General features: G+C 52.2%; 2 protein-coding genes across 3 annotated transcripts; one reads left to right on the top strand and one right to left on the bottom strand.

Annotated features, from left to right (window-relative positions):
* Positions 1-879: 879 nt before the first annotated feature.
* Positions 880-7,785, bottom strand: LSM4 (LSM4 homolog, U6 small nuclear RNA and mRNA degradation associated). Its single transcript, XM_039566022.1, has 4 exons — positions 7,570-7,785; positions 7,354-7,452; positions 4,453-4,636; positions 880-2,328 (listed from the first exon to the last, which is right to left on the bottom strand). Exons 1-4 carry the CDS (start codon positions 7,570-7,572, stop codon positions 2,240-2,242), a joined length of 375 nt encoding a protein of 124 aa, XP_039421956.1. The 5' UTR covers positions 7,573-7,785; the 3' UTR covers positions 880-2,239.
* A 174-nt stretch (positions 7,786-7,959) lies between these two features.
* Positions 7,960-24,099, top strand: PGPEP1 (pyroglutamyl-peptidase I). 2 transcript variants are annotated; one of them, XM_039566021.1, is made up of 5 exons: positions 7,960-8,117; positions 11,295-11,347; positions 16,057-16,173; positions 16,945-17,177; positions 18,094-24,099. In XM_039566021.1, exons 4-5 carry the CDS (start codon positions 16,972-16,974, stop codon positions 18,284-18,286), a joined length of 399 nt encoding a protein of 132 aa, XP_039421955.1. In that variant the 5' UTR covers positions 7,960-8,117; positions 11,295-11,347; positions 16,057-16,173; positions 16,945-16,971; the 3' UTR covers positions 18,287-24,099. The 2 variants fall into 2 exon arrangements, with proteins under 2 accessions (XP_039421955.1, XP_039421954.1); XM_039566020.1 differs by lacking the exon at positions 7,960-8,117 and adding an exon at positions 8,343-8,460.
* Positions 24,100-24,456: the final 357 nt, after the last annotated feature.

Here is a 24,456-nt window from a genome sequence, read left to right as displayed (position 1 = left end):
GCCTTTGCTGGGTCTTTCCGTGCGGGACGCGCTGGCCCTGCCACGCTCTGCACCCACCCACGCCGGCAGCCAGGCTCAGACCTTTTTTCCTCCTCTCTGGTTGTTGCTTTTATCTCGCTCCTCCCTGTTTTGTTTTTTTTTTTTCGTTTTTCAGCCTCCCTGCCCTGCCACGGGGCAGTGACGGCCCCAGACTCCCATTTTTGGGGCAGAAAAAGCCCAAAATGAGAGCCGAGCGTTACATCGATGCCCTTCCACACAGCCATCTGCCACCCAGCTGCCCTCTGAGGAGGGACAAAAATATTCCTGCAGAGGTGGAAAAAGGAAGGGGGGAAGCAGGCAGGGAATGCTGCTAAAGCCCGTGGTGTAATTAAGCAAATGCAGAACTTAACGAGCTCCATCACCTGACCCCAAAGCTTGGCCAGGAGATAAGGAGCACTTGGAGGACTCTACCCTGAGCTGGAGCCAAAGGTCCCATTGTTGCAGGCAGGATTCATCCTGCCAGAACAGACCTTAAATCCCAGCAGTGTTTCCCTTTCCAGCAGGGAAGCCGCAGCACACGGAGCCTCTGCGGCTGCAGGGATCCAAAGGGAGGGAGCAGGTTGGGAAGGGAAAGTCTGACACAGCCTGGGCTTTGTTAAAATGCCACACGAGTTTTCCAGCAGGGAGGACACATCACCCCACTCCCTGGAACTGGCTCCCTGGGAGAAGCCTGGGATGAGCACGGAGTGCTGGTCGTGGCCTCAACAAGGAACAGCTCCACGGAGAACACGTGGCTGGTGTTGGAAACTGAATGTTTAGGGATTTATCCCTGATTCCAGGGCTCAGGGAAGGGTTCTGGGTTGGGCAGGGCCCGGCAGCATCACAGACACACAGAGGGAGGCGGCTGGAAGAGGCTGGAGATTTATTCCCACTCACCACTGCGCCCGGTTCTATAAACATTAAAAAAATAAGTCTATAAAAGCATGTTCTTCACTCCTTTTCAGTACAGTGGTGATGGCAGACGCTCTGATATGAGAACCAGTTGTACAAACCCAAAACCTGTTCAAAACTACTCACAACATCCATTTTCCCCCCCAAATTCAGCTGTTTCCTCCATCCAGAGGGGGTTGAGGCACACCCAGAGCTGTTTCTTCCCCCCGTGCCCTCGTGCAGGTGCTGAATTCAGATCAGCCAGGATATTCTGAGGGTGCATTTTGCCTATGGGATGGAAGACTGGAGCCACCTGACCTGGGAATTCCCAGGAGTTTTCTGAACCTACAGGAGGGACACGTTCACACGCTGGCCTGTGTCCCCAAGGGAGGATAATTGGTGGCTGGGGAAGGAAGTGACAGGTACAGCCAGTGAGGTCAATCACCAGGTACTGGAAGAAATTAGGTTGAGAAATATTGTCAGAGTTCAGGACTTGGTGTCTCAGCAGAAGGGAGAGAGTTTTGAAAGTGGGGGGGGGAAATAAATCCATGTAAATCAACTCAGGTTACTTTTCAAAAGAAATTTTAAAAATCCCCCATGAGGAAAAAGGGGCACACCAGCCTCATGCAAAAAAAAAAAAACAAACCAAACACACAGAAAAAAACCCTGTTCCTTTGAAGGAAACTTCTAATCTGAAGTCAAATTAGCAATGAACTAATTGGGAAACGCTCATTTGTCACAAAGCTCCCTTGGGAACAAGGCTTGAAGGCCAATGTCCATCCCAAGTTCTCCTTTAAGCCACTGGAGAAACAGAACCCACTGGCCAGGAGAAGAAAAGCAATAGCTTAAAAGTTTGTTGGTTTTAAAAAAACCCCAAACCTTTAGGACTATTCATGTACAGGAACAACATCCTCAAGTTCAGCGTTTCTAAACCAAAACACATCTGTTACAAACAAAACAAGTTTCCCGAGTTTCAAGTATTAAAAAAAAAACCCCACATCCAAACAATCCAGAAAGTGTTTGTTTGCCTTCCTTCTGGTACCTCTGAACAGGAAAATATTTTAAATTAAACCCGGTGAGCCTGAAAAGTTCACTCTCAGGAGAAGGCAGAACCTCGGTCCTTAACCGTGAATGAATTTTTAAAAAATATTTCCAATGATTTCCTGACTACGAGGAGTGAAAACTCCACCAGATTAAAGCATGAGGGCCTTCCAAAGGAACAGATTTGGGCTCTGACTCTGATGGAAGAGTGGGAAAGGGAATGTTTTTGGACACGTGGCAACCCTGAGGTGACAAAACCCAAACTGTCCCCGGCCCGGGTGCAGACATCTCACTGCTTGGCTGATTGCCTGCCTGGCTTTTTTTCCTGCTGGCCTCTTCCACTGCCTGGAATTCCTCGGCCACGGCCACCGAACACACCTGTGGAGCAGAAAGGAAGAGGTAACAGCATCCCTGTGAGCCAGCAATGACGCAGAGCTGCAGTTATTTGTGTTTTACCCCAAAACTTGCTTATTTTTGGGTCTTAGAAGCAGAAATGTGACTTTTGGACTGCTCCTTTTCCAGTCCCAGACCTTTATTTCAGAGGTGCATAAACTCACGCCCCCCCCCCCAATCAGCAAGTTCAGCAATATCTCCCTGGTGTGTAAATCTCATGGGAAATTGAAGTTTCTTCCCAAAAAATGGAACCAATGAAGTGACAAATTTAAAATCCACGTTGTAACGTGTCCCCTGAGAGCTGTGGGGGCAACCCAAAAGCTGGACAGAGCAATCCTTGGCTCTGAAGAGGGCACTGAGCACAGGACAGCAGGGATTTGGGAGGCTACAGAGAGCTGAGCATCCTCAGACCCTGCCACGGGAGCTGCTGAGCCCACCCCTCAGATTTATCCCCAAAAATCCATCCAAGGGATAAAGGGATGCAGAGCCACACAAAAGGCAGAACCCAAAGGAGACCCAATCCAAGCACTGGGCCCAAGAGCTTCTCTAGAGGAGGAGACGTGCCCCAACCAGAGGGAAAACATAAATTATTCCCAACCCTGCAGTGCTTGGGATGCTCCGGCTGCTCCTGGGGCAAAGGCTGGCGACTTCTGAGTTTGGCAAGCAAGAAGTCAAAGGAGGAGGATTACCAGTGTCAGAAACAATAATCCTTTCAACTGTGAGCACAATTACAGCTTCCCTCCTGCCTGCTGGCCTCCCAACAAAATTGTCCTGCCTTTATTTCTTTTTTCTTTTTTTTTTTTTTTTTTTTCTTTTTTTCCTCTCCCTCCTCCCTTCGTGTCTCAGTAAGGAGAGCCAAACCTTTGAGCTAATTAGCAAATGCCAAAGCTTCCCTTGAAAATATTCCATCAGCAAATCGAGCCTGCCCATGGAAGCAGCAGGAGCTCCACCTCGGAGCCCAGCCCTGCTCCCCACAAGGTGGGTATGGCCACAGCAGGGAAAACAGCGCTTTGTCCAAGGAACCCAACAAAACTGCTGTGCTGGACACGGCGAAGGCAAGGAGGGGAACAAAAATAAAGATTTGGAAAGGTCACTTCTGCGTGCTGGGAGCTCCCAGGGGCAGCAGGAACGGCGGGGATTTGGGGAAAAGGAATGGGAATCGCAGGACGCCGCGCGCTGATGGCCCCGGGTCAATCCCACCTGTCCTGCCAGGATTCCTGGCATAGCCAAAGCACAGGCAGCTCCTTAAGGCAGCTCTCCAGAGAGGCTTCACACGTCCCTGTCCCAGTCCCCAGGGCTCCTTCTAAAATTTAACTCGGGATTTTTAAGCTCCGACTGCAGGCGAAGCCTGGGCCGAGAGCAGCCCTGGGGTTCTGACGTGACCACAAATCCCGAAGACGTGGCATTAGGGGTGAGCAGGAGAGCAGAGTAGCAGCTCCCAGGCTTCCAGCGGGATAATCTGGGGGAAAAGGAGCAGCATATCCCCCAGCTGAAGTGCCCTGGGATCACCTAACCCCGTGAAATGGGAAGGGTTGTTTTGGTGACCTATTTCTTCTGAAGTGGCAACCTCCCCTTTATCAGAAATATGAATTATTCATGTTGCAGGAGGAACTCAAACCCTCAGATAGTTGGGTTTTCTTTAATATAAATACATCAACAGGAAATCCAAAGCCCCATTTTAATGGGGGTGAAGATGATTTTTTTCTCTCACTGCCATGGGCACAGCCCAGTCTGTTTGCACTATTTTCACCCAGAACAGCCATTTGTTTTCCCCCCCGCGCTTGCTAAGCTACAGTTCTGCAGGGTCACGCTCCCAAACGAGCCAGGAGGAGTCGAAACAGTCAAGTTCAGACTCTCTTAAGCTCCTGCCCAACCCCAGAAACGAGGGAGGCCCATCCCTGGCATGAATCCTCCCTGTTCCTTGGCAGGGGCTGCCTTATGCACTCGCTCGACTGGATCCTGCACAGGAGCGGCTCCAGCTTCTCCCAGACACAGCCCTGGGTTTAAAACAGAGCAGCAGGAGCTGTTCCTTGCACAAGAGGGGAAATTTTAAAGGCAGGGATCCCACTCCCCCCTTTCCAAGCTGGGATAAAAAACCAGGATTTTTACCTCGTCCAGCTCCTCCAACCCCACGGCCCTTCTGCTGCTTCTGCTGCTGCATCCCACCACGGCCTCTGCCCTTGGACACCACCTCCTCCTTCACCATGTCAATGATTTCGTCGGGGATCCGCAGGTATTTGATGGTGCTGCCACGGATGTAGCACTCTGGCATCCTCCAGAACTTGTCCCCGTCCTGTTGGGGAGCAACACGTGAGGCCACGAGCAAAACCTGGTGCTTTTGGGTCACTTTTAAGGCATCTGAGTGTTTCTGGAGAGGGCGAGAGCTCCAGCAGTCTCTGCTGGGAGCATTATCTGTAACCAGTTGTGGAAAAGGGTGGGTTTAACTCCCCAAAAACACCCAGCTCCACAGACAACTGAGGTTTCAATTTGTTCCACAGCTACCTCAAACACTGGCAGAAAATGTCAGAAGAAGAGGGTGAGGAAACGAGGCCCCTTCTTCTTCCCTTCTTCGTACGAGAAGGGAATTGAAAGTGGGACAGGAGACACGAGTTAAAATCGTGGTGAACAACCATTTCTGGTAAGAAAAACGCAGCTGTGGCCGGGATTCTTCTCCAGCTGGGAGTCACCCCACTGCTTCACTCCTCTGGGGGGTGTGGAGGGAGCAGCGAGGCAGCTCTGGAGCCAGCTGGCTGAGGGATGTGAGCCTCCAGAGCAGCTGAGGGAAATAAGGAGCTCACACATCATATATTTATTAAAAAAAAAAAAAATTAAAAACTCTTCAGGTGCCCAGTTTCGGAGCAGCCGCCTCCCTGCATTGCTTTAAGGCAGTTTCAGGGTTTTCCTGGGATGCCATGGGCTTCCCTAGGACTCAGCCCAGCAGGGTTTCAGCGAGTGGTTGTGGCAATGAGTACCCGGAGCTGAACAACAACTCTCTGGCCATGATGTAACTGGGAGGAGGGACTGGGACCCGCCTCGTCCCGGCTCCGGCAGGGCCTGGCTGCAGCTGGGATGGCTCCAGCCCAGCGATCCTCATGCAGCCGAGGCGCCTGCTGTGTCCCGGGAGAGGAGGTGAAACCAGCACGCCCCGTTCCTCCTCTCCCGGGATACAGCAGCCGCTTCCCCCCCCACACCCCAGAGTTATTTGGGGCAGCTCTGCCTGCACGGGCAAGCCCAGGACGAGGCAGAGGAGCAACAATTCCCTTCCAACAGACGCCCGGCAAACCCCACCCTGCCTTGGATGTGCCTGGCTGCTCCTTGGCTCGGGATGCAGGAAGGGATGGAGCTCCAAACTCCGTCGCTTCCTCGTTCCGGCCTCCCCCGAGTAAACAAGCGGCTCCCGGCTCGTTGTCCCGTGCCATCTAGTGGCCAGTGCCACCAGTCCCACCAGTCCAGCCCAGCAGATCCATGTTCACCCGGGATTTGGGGCCGTTCGAAGGCAGCTGAGGCCGCTCTCCTGTGTGCCAGGTCACAGAATCGTGGAATCGTGGAGGGGTTTGGGTTGGGAGGGACTAAAAGATGGTCCGATTCCACCCCTTCCACTATCCCAGGGTGCTCCAAGCCCCGTCCGACCTGGCTTGGGACACTTCCAGGGATCCAGGGGCAGCCACAGCTTCTCTGGGAATTTCATCCCAAACCCTCACCACCTTCACAGGGAGGAATTCCTGCCCAATATCCCATCTATCCCTACCCTCTCGGTCAGTTGGAAGCCATTCCCTGTGTCCTGTCACTCCATCCCTTGTCCAAAGTCTCTCCTCATGTTTCCTGTTGGCCCCTTCAGCCACTGGACGGCCACAATGAGGTGACCCCAAAGCTTCTCCAGGCAGAGCAATCCCAACCCTCCCAGCCTTTTCCCACGGGAGAGCTGCTCCACCTCTCCTGAGCATCTTGGGCTTGCTCCAACAGCTCCACGTCCTTCTGGGTGACCATTCCGGATCACCCAGAGGGAACAAAACCTGAGCTGCTGCTCTTCCCAGGCAGAGCACAGAGCCTTCGGAGGCAAATTCCCAAGGAGAAGGGCAGCACCACCTGTGTCCTGGGTAAGGCTTTGCTGTCACCTCCTCTCACTCCCCCTCCTGCTAAATTCAACAGTGGCTCCTTGTCCCACCATGACCCAAGACGCAGCCACAGATCCCAAACCCCCCTGTTCCACCCCAAAATTCCCTCCCAAGCCTCACTGAGGGTATCTCCTCTGTCACACTGATGTGCCCCAACATCACTCCAACCTCCTGTCGTGGAGACAACGGGAACTGGGGGCTTGCAGAGAGATTTTTGGAAGAACAAGGATCCCTGCCAGCCTCTCCTGTGGAGTTCTGACATTCCAGGGCTGGGAAAGCACAGCAACAGCTCGATTTCCATCTGTCTGCGCTTCCCACAGGGATGAGACCAGACATTTATGATGGAGGTCAGAGCCCAAAACACAGATCCCAATCTCCTGGAGCACCGTTGGCCAAGGGCAAAAGTCCCAGACAGCCTCAGTGGGTGAACCTCACTTGGATGTGGAGAGGGGAGAGACAGGCAGGGAATAAAAGGGATTGCGGTGTTTGAGGCTGCCTGGGACAGGTGAAGGCTCTGATTTTTGGGAAACCTGGATCAGCATCACAGCACGTGGCCCCCAGCCCCTCACCCAGGGGGATGAGGGACCCCAGCCCTGATCCCGTGCTGTGCCGAAAGTCACCTGCACACACACACAAGGCAGCTCCTTCATTATGGACATTACCAATAATTAGATTAAATTTGCATTTCAGGCAGAGGTCGAGCGATGCGAGCTACAGCAGAGCCAGCCTGGCTGCAGGGACAGAGCTTGGGAACCCTTGGGTGACCCCTGTCCGGGCCTGGCTGTTCCCTGTGGACACAATGGGTGGGTGACCACTGCCCGGTGCCGGTTGCTCCCCGTGGACACTGCCGTGGGTGACCCCTGCCCGGTGCCCGGTGCCGGTGCTCCGGCCTTACCCGCGACGTGCAGATGACCTCCCGCAGGTTGATGTTCATCCAGTTGTCGCAGCTCACCAGGTGCCCGTTGTACGTCTCCCCGTTCTTCAGCTCCACCAGCTGCGAGAGAACAGGAGTCACGGGGCGCCGGCCCAGCCCCGGTACCGGGACGTGCCCGGTGTCACCCACACGGCACCGGCGAGGGGAGCGGGGCTGGGCCGCGCGGCCCGTACTCACCATGGGGTGGTTCTGCGCCGTCTTCAGCAAGGACAGGGGCAGCTGCGAGGGGAAGAGAGGAGAGAGGCCTCAGGCACCGACCGACAACGGGACACCGGCCGGGACACCGACCCGAGCACCAAGCGGGGCACCGGGCACGCATCCTTGGCGTGGGGGGAGAGACGAGCTAGGCCCTCCCCACCGCTCCAGCCTCCCCCCGAGCCCGTTCCCGGTTCTCGGCCCCCGGTGCCGCGCTCCCATCTGCCGGACCGGGAGCCGCCGCCGCGCCGGGCGCTGCCGCTCAAACCGCCCCCGCTCCGCGCGGGCCAATCAGAGCGCGGCGCGGTCCGGCCGCAGCCAATCAGAGCGCGGCGCCGGTCCCGCCGCAGCCAATCAGAGCGCGGATCACGGCCTGGCTGCCACCGCGCCGCCCGGTCGCGGCCTTTGCGGCGGCACCGCCCGGGACGGGACGCGCGGGACGGAACGAGGACGCTCTCCGGACCTCCCGGTACCGCGGCCCCGGTCGTGCTCCCCCCACAGCCGGGCGGGGAACGCCCGGGAGGCTCAGGGTGAGCGTTTTGTTTAACCAACCCCCCCCGCGGGTCCCGCGCTGAGGCGGGCGAGCGGCAGCCCCTCGGGCCGCGCCGCGCACGGAGGGTTGCTCGGTGAACGGGAACGGGCTGAAGGGCTCCAGGCCGTCCCGCTCCGGGACTTCCGCCGCGGCGGCGGAAGCGGCGGGCCCGGGCGGCGCGGGGCGGGGCGGGCGGCGCGGGGCGGGGGCGCGCTCAGTGCGGGGCGGCGGCGGCAGCGGGACGGGACGGGACGGACGGGACGGGACGGGACGGGACGGGACGGGACGGGACGGGACGGAGCCGCGGATGGAGAAGCCGCGGCGGGCGGTGGTGGTGACGGGTACGGGGCGGCTTTGGGGGCGGTGAGAGGGGAAATGGGGGGGGACGAGGCGGGGTCCCCTTCCCTGAGGGGGGATGGAGAGGGCTGTCTGAGGGACCCTTCCCTGAGGTGAGCGGGGGGCTTCGAGGGAAGGGTAGATCTGGGGGTGAAGGGGTCTGGGGGTGTAGGTGGGGGTCCCCTTCTCTGTCGTGGGGAGCTTGGTGGGAGAGCAGGTTTGGGGATGCTTTTCCTGCCCTAAAGGGGTCGGGGGTAGGTGGAAGACCCCTCCCCGAGGTGATGGGGGGCTTGAAGGGGGTAGGTGGGGGACCCTTTCTCTCTGGTGAGGGATCTGGGGGAGAGGGATAATTTTGGGGATCCCTTCACCACAGGGCTTGGAGGGGGCAGTGGGGAACCCCTTCCCTCAGGTCGTGGGGGAATAAGTGGGGGACCCCTTCCCTGAGATGAGGGGGGGTCTGCTGTCCCATCAGAGTGTGGCTGAGGGAATGGAGAGCGGGGACTGTCCCCTCGGGGGGCTGTTTGGGGGGGCTGTCCCCTGTGTGGGGTGATAAATGGGGTGAAGAACAGAATCTGGGGGGCTTTGGGGCTGGTCTGCTGTGTGTCAGGGGTGTCAGGAGCTGGGGGGGGGTACAGTGGAGAGGGGCTTTGCCGCAGCTTTCCTAACACTTGTCCAACCAGTGGGCACTCAGATCCCCTTTTTCCATCCCTGACCCCATCCCAAAGGTTTGCTAGTCGCAGAAAGAAGGGAACCGAGCCTCCCAAGGAGCAGAAAACCCAATTTGGGGCACAGGGAGGGGGGAATTGCCCGCTGACCCACCCCACCCTGAGCCGCCAAGGTGTGGGAGCCGCTCCCCAAAGCACCCCCTCGGCACGGCAGCGGCGCCTCGGGGAAGAATGAGCGGAGGGAACGAGAGGCCCTGGCGTTGTCAGGCTCTTCCCGGGGTACAAAGGCCGCTCGGGGTGATTTGTGGGTGAGGCCGTTCTGTGACAAATGGGGAACTCGCCGAAACTATTCAGGTCTCCCCCAGCAGCTGAAGTTGAGGCCGTTTGAATAGCGGGGGCTCGGCGGCGACGCGCTGGAGCGGCCGTAATTGCGGGCAAAAGTGCCTTTTCCAGGGAACAGTTGTGGGGAGCCAAGGAGCAGGTGGCAAATCCTGCCTTTCCCAACCCCAAATCCAGCGCGGAGCGGCCGCGCTCGGCAGTGACTAAACAGAAAACTTGCGTCAGGAAACGTTCTGCTGCTCGCGAGGCTCCTCCACGCTCTTTTTTTCCCTTTTTTTTTTTTTTTTCCCTCCCAGGGAAGTCTGGTTGCAAAATGCAGTGGTTGCCTTGTCAGCTCTGCCCCTGTTTGATAATGTCATCGATGTCACGCTGAATTTCGTTTAAAACCGGGGATGGTGTCGTGTTCCCATTGGGTTCCCAGCCTGTGCTGGCCGAGGATAAGCGTTATTTGTGCACAATTTCTTTTTTAGAACTCGTTAAGGAGATAATCCCATCACGATCCCTGCAGCTGGTTTACTGCTAATGAGCCTTGGAGGGCCCCGTGGTGGATGTGCTGCTCCCCGTGGGGTCGGGTGCTGCCGACAAAGTTCCTTATGTTCCTGGGAAGGGATAACACGAGGGATCCGGGCAGGAGATGAGTCAGAGCAGCGATAACCCCAGCTGTGTTTGTGCCAGTTTGCCTTGGGATTCAGAGCAAGGGAATCATGCCCTGTGCCTGGGCACCTGTAGAATTTCAGCCTTTCCGTGGCTGAGTTGTTAAAACGTGGATTTCAGTTCTTTTATAGGATTATCACGCTTTATTTAGGAATTAAACTTAGCAGGTTTGCTTCCAGAGAGCCGTGTGGGACTTGCAGAAGTGGCTGGAAAGGCATTAATTTGCCTCGTTCCCCTGTCATAGATTGTCTCACACCCCTGCAGTTCTGCTCGCAGGAAAACACCCCCAACATTTTGGGTTTTGTGGGAATATTTATTTTGGCGCGACGGCAGCGCTGGGTTGAGATCCACGGGCGTGGACGAGCCCACGCTTGGGAAATTCCTCCTGTGCAGCATCACCTCAGCCTGGCTGGGGAGGGCAAACACAACATTTCCATTAAGGTGTCATCTGATATTTGTGGTCCCTCTCGGATCCTTTCAGGGGCTGGGCAGAATTTATGTCTCCTAATTGCAGGAGGCTCGGAGGGCAACGCTGACATTTTAAATTAAAGCATATCGACGTTACGCCCAGATAAATTGCCCAACCTTTGTGTGCTTGCTCAGGAAAAAAAAAAAAAGATGTTATGGATTACCAGTTAACTCCCAAGTTATTCATTAGGGATTTAGAGGTGCTGAAGGAAGTATTTTTGATAAAGCCTCGGTAGCCTTTGCTATGGTGTGGGGGGGTTGTCACCAGCTCTGTTTATTTCCTTGTGAGGTGTAATTAATGCTAACGAAGATCTTGGGGAAGACCCTGAGCGGAGAAGGAACTATTTGAGGCAGGCTTGTGGAAGCATCTGCTGCAGGCTAAAGCAATCAGGAATAGAAAATCCAATCATGGTTCTAATTCTGTGACATCGGGCAAGTTAGCTGTTAGTGACAAGTTTTTCTAACCTGGGCAGGAAGGAAAAAAAATCTTCTCCCCAAGGAAAAAACAAGTTTCTTTTCAAGCAAATTATTGTTTTCCTTCATTGTAGTTGAAATATTCCAGTGCAGGTGTCTTGTTTGATACTCGGATGTCAAGAAATAAGGATTGAGTGGTAGAAGTGGGGGGTTTTTTTCAGGAGAGCTAAACCAGGAAAGCCCAAACTTCTTTGCAACTTGAAGTTGAGTCAAGTCTGTGAATTTTTCTTCTCTTACAGGGTTTGGGCCGTTTGGAGAACACGCTGTGAACGCCAGCTGGATTGCAGTGCAGGTAACCCCTGAATTTTCCTCTTAGGAAGTCAAAATAGAGCACAAATCCCCACAAATTCGGGGTTTCAGCTCTTTTTTTAAAACTTACAACTTCTTCCCGAGTTTATTAACCGAGCTCACTGCAGATATCCAGATGGTCAGCTGGATAATGTTTGATTCCCTGCTCAGGAAACAATCCCTTAGCTGGTGGAGTTTAATGAGATTGAGTTAATGTAGCTGAGGCAAGCAAGGAGTTCCTAGCTTTGGATGATTTTAAGTGGGGCAGGGAGCTTGGAATCTTCCTCTGCCCTGGAGAATTCAAAATAAACAAACCAACCGACCAACCCAGAGGAATTTGGATGTTTTTTTCTCTCAGTTCTAACTTGAAGCTGGGCCAGTTGCTTCACCTTTAAACTGAGTCTCATCCCCGAGAGGAGACTCCCAGCCAGTGGTTTTGTGGAGTTGCCTGAGTGTCAGGAATCTGATTCCAAGGCAGAGCTGCCTCTTTCCTCCCCCTGGGTCGGCCCTCTCTGCTTGGCTGATGGGACAGGAGAGTTTCTGGGGAAATGCTTTTCCTGCAGGTCCTCCCTGCTCGAACAAATCCATGCCACTTGTAGCTCTGCGTCTGCCTGAGCACGTTCCTAAAATCCTGGAAAATCCTAAGGGACCTACAAGGATCATCCAGTCCAACTCCTGGCCCTGCACAGGACACCCCAAAAACCCCACCCTGTGCCCAGGAGTTCATCTGTGTGAGGCTGATATTCCACAAATGAGGCAAGAAGAAGGAATCAAGCTCTGTCCAATGGAATTAAGGGGGTTTTTTTCTGTAAAAACACTTTTTACGGGGATGGTGCTGCCACATTGTCCCACTTCTTCCTTCTTTGTCACTTCTGGATGGGGTTTGTGGCAAAGCTACTGGGAATTCCACAGTACCTTTTAGTACACTTGCCCAGGGAATTAAATCTATTTTTCTCCCCAACACGTCTCTTTCCCCTTCAGAGCTCTGAGATTAATATCTTCTTTCGAAAGCTTTTAAATTAAATCACAAACTCTAATCAATTACAGCCAACTGATGTCCAGCTGTCTAATGTGTTGGCTGGTAGGAGAAGACAAAACCTTTGCCTCCCAGGGCTTTTTGGGAATGAATATGTTTAACTTTGGGTCACTTTGGAGGAATATGCAGGTCGTGGATTGGGGGGGAGAGGAAAATACAGGACATTCCTAAAAATCAGAAGTGAGGCTCCTGTATTGGGTTTGTTCTTGCTGGTGTAGTGTCAGCTATTGTAAATAGCTGCTTTTATTTTAGAGGAGACAGACAAAAGGGTGTTTTTGCAGCAGGAGGAGTGGTGGGTGTTGTGATGTTGCTTAAGAAAATAAAAACAAACCCAAAGAGAAGCAGCTCCTTCAGCCCAGCAGCTCGAGGCACTGGTGGCTGCTCAGCTGTGTGGCTGGTGGATGAAGTCATCACCTCCATTTAAAATCCAGTTTTAGGGGCTTGGGGGATGTTTTGAGTGGACAAAACTCAGAGCTGGGGGTGTTTTGAGTACAAACCCGAGCCGCGCTGGAGGATCCGGGTCCTGTTCGGTGGCTGGCGGATTATTGTGACTGAAAACGTCAGCTCGGAGGCAGCGGGGAGGATTTGCCTTTCCTTCCCCTGTCTCAGCCCCCAGAGGCCCAGACAAAAAGGAACAGCATGTCTTTGAGCCCAGGCGAGGTGGGCATTGTGCAAGTTTCAGACGGGGACTTCATGGAGCGGAGTGGACACAAAGGCGTGTCTGAGTTCCCGAATCCCAGACGGTGTGATCTGCATTTTAATAGAAGAAAAATCAATTAAACAATCTTTGGAAATCCTTCCTAGCTCTAGGGCTAAGCTAGTTCTGGTTTATTGCATCTTTTATTATGCCGCATCCCGAGGATAAAATTCACTTCTTGGTGTTTTTTTTGTTTTCTCCCCTGGTTTTATTTGGGTTCTCCCGCAGAACACGGACACACGGTGTGAGTTTTCCCTGGAACTGCAGTGAATTTCTGTCTGGTTTTGCAAGCTGACTGATTTTTACACATGGGTACCTTAAATAGTGGCAGCAGCAATCTAATAATGCTGCTGAAATGAAACGTTTCCAAATTGCATCCAGAAAAACCCAGTGAAATGTTTGGGCTTTTACTCACGGGGGAGAGCTTTCCTATGAATTCAGAGGGAAGAATAACTCCTTTCTGCTTTATTTCAAGGCTCGCAGCAAAAATACTCCGTGTTGACGTGGGTTTGCAGTTTTGTGTTTTCATCGTTTCAGTATTTCAGTTCAGGATTTCGTTTTTTTTTTTTTTTTTACCCAAAGATTTTTTGCTGGGGAGGGACTTCCAAGAAGAAATTACTCAAATGGGCTTTTCTCAGCGTGTTTCCTGCCCTCCCTGCTGTGACTTAGGTGTGGGCACAGGTGTGACCTGTGGACTGTGAAGCTGCTGGGCTCCTTCATCCCCCCAGAGTGCTTCTGGCCGAGGAGGAGGAGGAGGAGGAGGAGGAGGAGGAGGAGAGAGGTCAGAGTGCATTTTGACATTAGGAAGGACAATTGCTGTCAGGGTGTCTAGACAGACCTGATAAGGATATTAGAGGCTCACAAAGAGCAGCATTGTGGAGGGGTCAGGGAATCGGTCACACATGTTCAGTGGGCTGTGTTTGTCAGGTAGACAGGGCTGGGGGGGAGAAGTTGTGGGGCTGGGGGGGTGGTGGGTTACAAACATCTTCATTATGGAGCGCAGGGCTTGGTTAAGAGAAAGTTGTGGCTTGGTAAAGTTAAGGTTTAAGTGGCTGGAGGAGGTGGTTGTCACTGGGGAGGTTTCTTTTTTTCATCCAGCAAAACTTCCCGCTGTCAAATCCATCTCTAGGAGCTGTTTCCTTCCTAATCCTTCATCTTCAGGAGCATCACTTCTCGTTAGAGAAGCGGTGATGAATCCCAGCCAATTAACACTCCTAAAGAGTGTTTATCCTCCTCCTGAAGAGCCTGACTGCTGTTTGAATACTCTCATTTGTAAACTCCTTCGCTTTTATTAGGGCTCCACGTAAAGCAGGGGAGGTTTTGAAGGCAGGTTTGTGTAAAGGAGCTGTGATGAACCATCCCTTGCATCCATCTCTGGTAATGAATGTCTGAGTGTGCCAGACACTAATCAATACAGCAAGGCTTTAATATCAGCCTTGCCCTGGGAGCCAGAGCCAGTGATTTATCATTGTTGCTCATATCTGCTGCTCTGGGAAAGTCTCACTCTTGCCTTTCTGGCTGTTTTAGTTCTCTAAAATCCTGTTACATGGCCGTGGTTTGGCCCTACAAGTGTAAAAGGTGTTTTTATTCTCAGTGGAAAACCACTCATGCTGATAAAAACACAGAAAAACGAAAGCAAGACACTGCTCACGTTTGTGTGGAGGCCTAAAACCTCAGCTTGTCTTCTCCTCTCAAGTGTCTTTAATTTTTAATTTTTAACCTGGGGGAATACAAGTTTTGAGAGTGGAAACAGCTGATCTGCACTGCTTGGCCTGAAGCTTGCAAGGAGGAAAATAAAGCCTGAGAATTGCTTCAAAGAGCAGCTCTGATCACCAAATCCAAACGTGGGACAGAGGTAACTTAGTTTTTTCTGGGGTGTTTGGAAATGTCCTTTGGTAGTTTGATGGCTCTTACCTCAGATCCATAAGAACAGCTACTTTTGGTGTTTGGTGACAAGAGGAAAGCTTGATCCCACTTAGATGCCCCAGGAATTCCTTCAACATGATGGCCAAGGTCTCTTCTCCCACTGGAAAAACGCTTCCTGGTGTCACCTGGCTCCAAAGTTTGGGCTCAACTGATGGTTTTGTTTAAAAACCCTTTTTTTTTCAGAGGTTTCAGACTATCCTTGAGTTCCTGGAAGTTTTGGGTTGATGGCTCTGAGAGGTTTCACTGCTGAAGTACCAGATGAGCTAAAGCCTTACTGGTGGGACTGGAGAGACCAAAGCAGAGCCAAAACCATGGGCTGTGTGTAAGGGGGAGCTCCCAGTTTTGGGATCAAACAGTGCTTTCCAGTCAGGAATACTGGGGAGAAAAAAAACCAAACAAACACCCTTTCCTCTGGTTTTAAAGTCTTTGCAAGGTGTTTAACTGGCACTTAGTGTTAGAAAAGGTTTGGAGGAAATTGGCTCCGTTTATTGCCAGGATATTTGGGATGTTTTCATGTCAGAGAGGGAGAAATAATTTACTGGGTTAGTTGAATCACCAGTGCTGTCACCCAGCCCTGAGAGCTCTTTATCTGGAAATAAATGTGAAATTACTCTCCAGGCCAGCAGTCCTGGATGATGGATAAAATCCTTCCAGTCCCACCTTCTCCACGCTGTCACTCCTTGGAAGAAGTAGGGACTGTGAGTCTCTCCCTCTATAAATAACAGAGCCAAGATTTCCTTGGGAGTGTGGGTGTTGCTGATAACTGTTGTCAGTTAAATGTTGATTTCTTTGTTACACACGCATCAGAGCCAGACAAACGGCTCTGTGGGTGAGACTCTGAGCACAGGTGGAGAGATGCCTTTGTTGTTCCCATTATGGGTTTGCTTTTTTCACGGTGGTTGCTGTAAACTCACTCCAGGTGCTGTTTACAAGGTTATACAACCTGGTGTAAACTGGTATTGAGTCCCTCACTCTGCCATTAAACCTTCCAGGAGTAAATCCTCTGCTCACCTCGTGTCTGACCATCTTGGCTTTGCTTTCCTGGTGTTTTTAGGAGCTGGAGAAGCTGGGGCTGCGGGATGACGTGGATCTGCACGTCTATGAGGTCCCTGTTGAGTACCAGACCGTGCAGAGACTCATTCCTGCCTTGTGGAAGAAGCACAGTCCCCAGGTGAGTGAGCAAAGGGACGAGAAAAAACCACCCAGCAAAGGGTCGGAATCTGCAGTGGGCAGCATGTGAAGTCTCCCTTTTAATGATTCCTTCAGCCTGGTAGTCCCTGGCTGGATCTTTTCCTGTTTTGTGGTGAGAACATGTGAATTTGTAGGATTTTACAGCTCGGAGTGCTCCAGTTCACAGAGCAGTGGGTGTGAAGGGGCCACAGCAGAGGGCTGTCTAGACAGCTCGTGGTTTGTCTGTGCCACCTGGGCTCCTCCAGCAGCTGTGAAGGTGCCAACGTTCCTTTTTACCCTGATTAAATCACAATTTAGGTCAGGAGGGGGGGGAAATGAGAAGAGTTGTGCTGTGCAGAACCCATGATAAAAATGCCTCGTTCCTCAGATACTCACGGGAGAACCCCTGTAACACCTCCATGGTTCACTGGGAATGGAATCATGGAAGCCCAGAGTGGCTTGGGATGGAGAGGACCTTCAAATCATCTCACAGAGTCATTTAGGCTGGAAAATGATCCAAGAGCCTCGAGTCCAGCCTTTGACTGCTCACCACTGAGTGCCACGTCCAGTCCCTAAAGGCACAGGATTCCGTGGCAGGGTGGTGGTAAGGTGTCACCAGGCTTTCGGTGCCTGAAGGGAGCTGGACTGAGAGTTTGGACAAGGGAACAGAGTGGCAGAGCAGGCACAGACGCCAGAGATAACACAGATACCCCGAGCTGCAAGGGTCCCACGCGGATCTCCCACGCTCTAACCCGTCCCTTTTCCCTGGCAGCTGGTGGTCCACGTGGGGGTTTCGGGCATGGCCACCACTGTCACCCTGGAGAAGTGTGGCCACAACGTGGGCTACAAGGGGCTGGACAACTGTCGCTTCTGCCCGGGCTCGCAGTGCTGCGTGGAGGGCGGCCCCGAGTGCATCGACTCCATCATCGACATGGACACCGTGTGCAAGAGGGTCTCGGCGCTGGGGCTGGATGTCACCGTCACCATCTCCAAGGACGCCGGCAGGTGATCCCTGGGCACGTGGGGTCAGGGAATCCTGGAATGGCTTGGGTTGGGAGGGACCTTAAAGGTCTGCCAGTTGTATGCCAGGGTGCTGCAAGCCCCGTCCAACCCGGCCTTGGGCACTGCCAGGGATCCAGGGGCAGCCACAGCTGCTCTGGGAATTCTGTCCCAAACCCTCCCCACCCTCCCAGCCAGGAATTGCTTCCCAATATCCCGTCCATCCCTGCCCTCTGGCAGTGGGAAGCCATTCCCTGTGTCCTGCCCCTCCATCCCTTGTCCAAAGTCCCTCTCCAGCTCCCTTGGAGCCCCTTAGGGACTGGAAGCCTGGTGACATCTTAACACCATCTTGTCACCCTGTTCATGGAATCAGGGAATCCCAGACTGGTTTGGGTTGGAAGGAGCTTAAAGCCCATCCCATCCCACCCCCTGCCACGGGCAGAGACACCTGCCACTATCCCAGGCTGCTCCAAGCCCCATCCAAGCTGTCCTTGGACACTGCCAGGGTTCCAGGGACAGCCCCTACACCCCGTACCCTTCCCATGGAATCACTGAGGTTGCAAAAGCCCTCTCAGATCATCGGGTCCAGCCATTCCCCAGCACTGCCAAGGCCACCCCATGTCCCGGAGTGCCACATCCACGTGGCCTTTGAAGCCTCCCACACCTTTCACTTCTCAGGGCTGGCAGCACCACCTGGTTTTCAGTGGCCAGGAGAACAAAAGAAAAGAAAGACATCCACATTTTTCATCCTAAATTTAATTAGAACAACCCCAGACTCACAACTGCTGCCTTACATTCCACGTCACTCCCCGAAATCCCAGGGCGACGCTGAACGATAGGAACCTACAGCTCGCTTTATCCGTGTTTATCCCTTATTTTTGGGGGTTTTTTTTGCTGAATAATCTCTGGTTTTGTGTTCCAGGTACCTCTGTGACTTCACCTACTACACCTCCTTGTACCAGAGCCGTGGGAGGTCGGCGTTCGTCCATGTGCCTCCTCTGGGAAAACCTTACTCTGCAGAGCAGCTGGGCCGGGCCCTGCAGGCCATCATAGAGGAAATGCTGGATGTTTTGGAGCATTCTGAAGACAAAATCAATTGTCAACATGAACACTGAGCCTGGCCAGGAGCTCTCCTAGTATTGCACTTCCAAAATTTTCCCTGCTGCCGAAGTATTTGGGGGGGGGAAAAAAAAACAAAACAGAACAAAACAAAAAAACGGTTCTGGATCCAGAATTGGAGACTTCAAGGGGAAAAAAAAAAAAAAAAAAAAAAGGAAAATTCCACAAATTCCACTTCTAGAAATTAACTTTTTTTTCTGTCGAGTCTGTGAGTTTCAGCCCAAGCAACAAAGGATTCGAAGTCTCTTCTCTAAAACACCTGCAGCTCCTCATTCCTGAAGGGAGTGTGCTGGGAGCTTCCAGGGAATGAATGGATCCTCACCTGCTGGATCCCATGGGAAGTTCCTCACCTGGATTTGGCCTTCAGCTGCAGGGCGTTGCTCACCCAGTCCTCTCTCATGACTAATTCTTGAGTTGAAAGGTTTGCTTTCAGTTGGTTTTGGGTTTGTTTTCCCCCGTCGACCCAAACTCGAGGTGATAATATGGAAGGACAACGGGAAGGAGTTGGGATGGTGTGGGATTCTCCTGGGAAGCAGAGTTTGGTGGGGATGAGGAGCCTGAGATTGCTTTGCTGAAATGGAAAATGGTTTTAGGCACTGATTCTTCACCCCACGTCCTCCAGACATCCATAGGGTCTCTGTAGCTGCAGTAGAAGGGGTGTGTCTGGGGTTCCTTTTGGAACCCAAATCCAGCTGGAATTTTTTTTTCTTGGAGCCTGACTCCTAAATCTTTCCAAATGTCTTTTTCCTGCCTCTCCCTCCCTCAAGTCAACCATGTACCTCCTGTACCAAACACCTCGGTTCAAGTGTGTCTAAAACCAATCATTAGTGGGTAAAGAGCTTTGCTGAGGGCCACTTTCCCCACGGGAGATCTTTATCCTGGGCTCTTGGTGCTCGCTGTTGTTTTTAAGGTGAAGGTTGAGTAATTTATAACTCCCTTAGCTGCAAATTTTCCCTCTCGTTCCAGGTTAGGAGAGTAATGTTTAACTGAGATCCCAATTCCGCCTCGACTGAGTGGAGGCATAAAAATGCAGACGGGAAGACATCCTGCCAAATCAAATGTCAGCCCTTCAGCCCAATCCCACCGCCTGGAAGCCAGAGGCAGTGATTTGAAATCAAGGAATTTTGCTTAGAGTGAGGATTCCGGGCTCTTTCCTTGGTGTCCCTCTCCCAGTGGGAGGGTGCAGAAGGGCTGCTGCTCGTGGGAGCTTCCCCAGGAGTTCTTCTGGGGAAGGGTGCACTCAGGGTCTCAGCAGGTGGGTGGTGCTGGTCGTGCGTGGAGATTCGCTGGCAAATTTTGAGATTCCGACAAAACCCAGCTGAAGCTGGGGCAGGAGCAGACACAAAACCGGTGGCTGAGGTCTCGTGGGGAGGCTGCTTGAATGAAGAAGTCTGTGGTTGGAATGGATGCTTTTACAGATATATATATATATATATAAAATATATATGAAACCAACGTTCTGAAAGGTTTTTAAACCCCACGATTTGAATTTCTCTGGTGCTGACTGGCTCTGCTATTGTAACTCTCAGTGAGAGCTGCCCCGAGCTTGCCAGGAGAAGTCTGGTGGCAAAGGACAAAACCACTCCTGGCAACCCTTGAGACAGGACAAAGACTTTGCAGCTGCTAGCACTCTGCTGAGGGCACCTGAGCAGGAAGATTTTTTTGGATAGACCCAAGGAAATTCCTTCTCTGTTCACTATCCAGACTTTCCTGCTCAGAGGAATTTGCCTTCGAGTGAAACGTTGTTCCCATTGAATCCGAGGTAGCACTTGTCAGATTTCCTGATTAGTAATTTATTCTATTTAATATTTTGTTGAAATCTTCGTGCTTTGACACAGGTTTGGGGTTTTCTTTGTGATTAGTTGAGCTCCTTATCCCATAGGATTGTTCCTTTGTTGGTTGGAAGTTTCTGTCCTGCGTGTTTCGTAGCTGCTAAACTTGGGGAAGAGGAATATCCGCGTGTCCCGCGGGGTTTGGTGATGGAGCAATTCCCAGGAAAGCTGATTAATTCACCTGTGATGTAGCTGTGGATGAAATGGAAGTGGGAAATCAACAGATTGGTGAGGCCACACCCAAAAAATTCCCAGTGTGGAATCTCAGCAGGGGTGGGAAGAGCTGGTGGGACCCACAGAGGGGTTGGAGCAGGACCCCGGTGGGCTCCGCGAGGGATCGGCGTCTCCAAGTGAGATATTCCCTGTCCATCCCTGTCTCTGCAGCCTCTGGAGCCTCAGAGATCCCCCTGGATGTGGCTGGTGGCTCCGGCTCCATCAGCAGGGAGCGCAGACAGCAGCAGTTCCGTGGGCAGAGCGTTTCCCACGCGGGTTTGTTCAGCCTGGGGAGTTATATCCTGTTCAGCACCTAAAAATATTCCTTGCCTGGGTGCTCTCTGCTGTTCCAGGGGAAAATCCGGAGCCAATTTCCGTGCCTGCTGGAGTTTGAGGGCTGCAGTGCTTGGCCTTGGGTGTGTCAGCGTGAAAAATCCCATTTTTTTAGGAATACTTTGGGCGTTGCTTCGAGCTGTGCTTTTCCTCCCAGTCTGCTTTTGGGAAGCTCCACGTGATCAGTTCCTTAGAAAACATAATTTATTTTATCCTCTTTTTTGGGGAAGGGGGGTTTTGGGGAATTAGTCCTGAGGCTATGTTTATAAAAGGTGTCTTGGTGGTAGAGAAATTTCCTGTAGCCCAGCTTGGGAAAAACGGCATTAAACTAATTTTATTTAATATGACCTAAATTAAATACTTTGGGGTTGGGTTTTTGGGGTTTTTTTTAAAGCTTTTTGTTCAATTCACAAAGCTTTTCCTACAGATCCATATTTTTTGGGGGACTAGGACACCAAACTGATGCAGAGCTTCAAAAAGCTGATGTTTTGCTAAATCCTGTTCCCTTTCCACATCATCCATTAATAGAATTTGCTAATTTGCACTGACTGGGAGACCTGTTGCCCAAAACCTTTGTGCCAGTGAGTACAAGTGTAGGAGGTTCAGGTGGAGTGTTCATTCCTGTGCCTGCAGTGTGGGAAAACATAAAAAACCCGGGACATTTTAGGATGCCGTGACTGCAAAATTGTCTCTGGGGATAAAGGCTCAGGGGGAGACGGGGCTGAGGATTTTTGGTGTGGAAGAGAGGATTAGGGAGGTTCTGCTGGATCGGGTCTGGTGTCATTTATCTGCCTGGAGCAGGGTCTGGCCCACGTGTGGGGGAGTGTTTGGGATGACAGTTTAATTGTTCCAGTCCTAAAGTGCTGCAGAGGATTTTGAGGAGCTCCAGAGACTCATAAATGTCTTGATTTGGTGCTGCTGCTGTCCGGAGGTGAATTAAACTTGGGAATCTGCTTCATAACCCCAGGAAAAAGGAGCTGGGAGCTTGGAAGGCTCTTGACCTCAAGGATTCCTGTGGGATTTGATGATCCTGAGGGATCCCTCCCAACCTGAGGGATTCTGTGGTGGGGCTGAAGGGTGCTCACCTGGTGCTGTTTGGAATTTTTGGGGGGAGAACAGCAGAGTCTGTGGGCTCCTGCAGAGCAGTTCCCCTTACCTGGAGCATTCCCCAACCTCCCAAACAGTGGGAGAGGTGGGAAAGGATGGAAAGGTCGGGAAGAGGGTTCGAGGTGTGGAGTGTGGTTGTGACATGAGACTGCAGCCGAGAGCTGCTGAGCTTCATTCCAGGAGGGGCCTGGCTGGGGCTGGCAGAGTTGGAGACATCATAAAAAACAAAAAAACAAACCCTAAAAAGTCGCTCTGCTTTGGGATAAATTTGGGATCGATGCTTCCTTGGAGCCACGGGGATGGTGATGCCCACGGCAGGAAAGCATCCCTTGAGCCAGGGATGAGTTCATTATCACCTCCACAGGGGTTGTGCTGTGGAAAATCCCGTAGGAAAAGGGATTTTGTGTGTGAACTCACCTGGGGCCAGGTGTAGCTGTAGCATCCAACCCCCTCCCATATGTCCCAAGCAGGCAAAATTGAACCTTTCGGTGCCTCAGCAGCTGGCAAAGGGGATTATTCCAGGAATTCCACTGGAATAAAAACCCAGGAGCTTCCAGGCCTGCTCGGACAGCACAGGCTCCCAGTCTTGGTGGTTTTGGGAAGGAAAAGTCTAAAAAAAATTTAAAATCCACCGAAGTTTCTTCTGATGCTCAAATAATCCTGAGTTGAATTGGAACTGGGGGGTCTTTAAGGTCCCTTCCAACCCCAGCCATCCTGGGATTCTCTGACTCGCTGCCCTGGCGGGTGGATTCTTTTAGGAATTTTTTTAGGAATTGCAGGAGGAGGAGGAGGAGGAGGAGCTTCTTCAAACCAAAAAATGGGAAAACCCTGGAAAGGAGGGAATTTGGTGAATCCCCACTCCCACGGGAGCTGCAGCAGCGATGACGGTCTCGCCGTGGGGGGTTGTGGTTTTAATTCCTTGTGACTCCCAGATCTTTTTTAGCTTCTCCTGGATTTCTCCTGGGTTTCTCACTCCAGCCAAGGCTCAGACACAGAGCTGCTGCAGGAGGGAGTTGGTGGTGGCTGAAATCTGACTGAAAATCAGGATCTTTAGGCATAAAAAGTGTGGGGCTTTTTCTTCGTTCTGATTTCCAGATTTCACCCCACAGGGCAGATGAAATTGTCAGCAAGGAATTTGTACAGATCCTTTCCCAAAGTAACTTCGCCCTTCTTGTCTCCTTTACTTTAATACTTTACCCAATGATATTTTAATGGCTTAATTTTATTTTAATGATAGGAATTTCAGAGTTGCAAAGGCTCTTTCTAACTTGATTGACTTGGAGGAAACCCCCCCCCCCTTGTTGATACCATAAATACTCACCTTGATGTAGATGGATTTGTTATTTTTGCACCAGAATCCCTAATTTTTTGCAGTATAAAGTGCACTTTTTCATAAAAAAAGGAAAAAATCAACAAAAAACCTTGTATTCCTGTCTGATGAGTGTCTTATGTGCTGAAAGGGATGTTCTGCCAAAGCTCCAGAGCTGAGGACGTCGTTAATTCCTCGAGGTGTTCACTGAAGCCCGGGACCTGCTCAGTCTATTTTAAGACAAAGTAGGGAAGGAAATGCCTCCTCATGAATAGGAATTAAGAGATGGGAAATGAAACTTCTCACTGCCCTTACAGAAAACTCCGTGGTACTTCAAAATCCACCTTCAGGTTTTCTATTGCACCAGCCTCTTAAATCACAAATGTTTACCTTGATGATCAGGGAGTGCCTTGTCCCGTGCTGGGCTCACACTTGGGAAGCAGAATGGTGGGGATGGGGATGGATTTTGCCCGATGTGAGGGTGAAAAAGTTGGGCTGGAAACCCCTGAATTGGTGGGAATCCCCATTTTTATCCGTGGACGCTCCTCAGAGACTGCACTGAGTTCCCCAGGTTTGCTCACGCGCGCACACACGGACCTGCCAGAGGGAGCAAACAGAATTGGCTGCTTCATCCCCCACTTTTGGTTGGGTTGGCCCAATTCCAGAGGGTTTTGCTGTCTCCTCTTGGAGTGAGGTGTTTGTCCAGACCCTTTCCCAGCGTCACTCAGGCCCTCCGTGTGTCCCTCGTGAAGCCACCCCGTGTCTCCGTGGGCGTCTCGGGTGCCGCCGCTCTCGTGCTTGTCGGGACTCTTGGAGCACCAATCCCAACCCCTCGGGGCTTCTGTTCTCTCCGTGTGTTCTTGCAGTGCCTTGTAAATCCCAACGATCCCGAGTGTCCCGGGAGGGCTGCGGTGTCAGGGGCCGGCGAGGCGCTCCCAGCTTGTACTGCCGGCCTGGACTTTGTAACCGAGGATTTAAACCCCCGTTTCAAAGGAAATAAAGAGTTTGACTCTGACTCCGCGTGTCCTGTCACCCTCGTTGCTTTTAAAGGTGGTGGTTGGTGCAAAGCCATTCCCCCAGCACTGCCCTGTCCACCCTCAGTCGTGTCCCCAAGTGCCACATCCACGTGTCCTTTGCCCCCCTCCAGGGATGGAGACTCTGTGCTGGCGGCTTTGAGGCTTCTCTCTCCCTGCTCCTGCTGCTACTGGGACTGACTGGGAGCAAACTGGGCTGGCTGGGAGGACTGGTGCCACCAGATGGTGCTGCCATCCAGGCGCACTGTGCTCGGTGTGACACCAGACACGGCCGAGGTGCCCTCCCTGCACAGCTCCAGCTTGATCCGGGACACGGGGAGGGTTCGACAGGAAATGGG

This window comes from Corvus cornix, chromosome 28, assembly GCF_000738735.6.
Source record: "Corvus cornix cornix isolate S_Up_H32 chromosome 28, ASM73873v5, whole genome shotgun sequence".
Lineage (NCBI taxonomy): Eukaryota > Metazoa > Chordata > Aves > Passeriformes > Corvidae > Corvus > Corvus cornix.
Note: the sequence above shows the minus strand (reverse complement) of the source record. Positions and strands in the feature narration are given on the sequence as shown.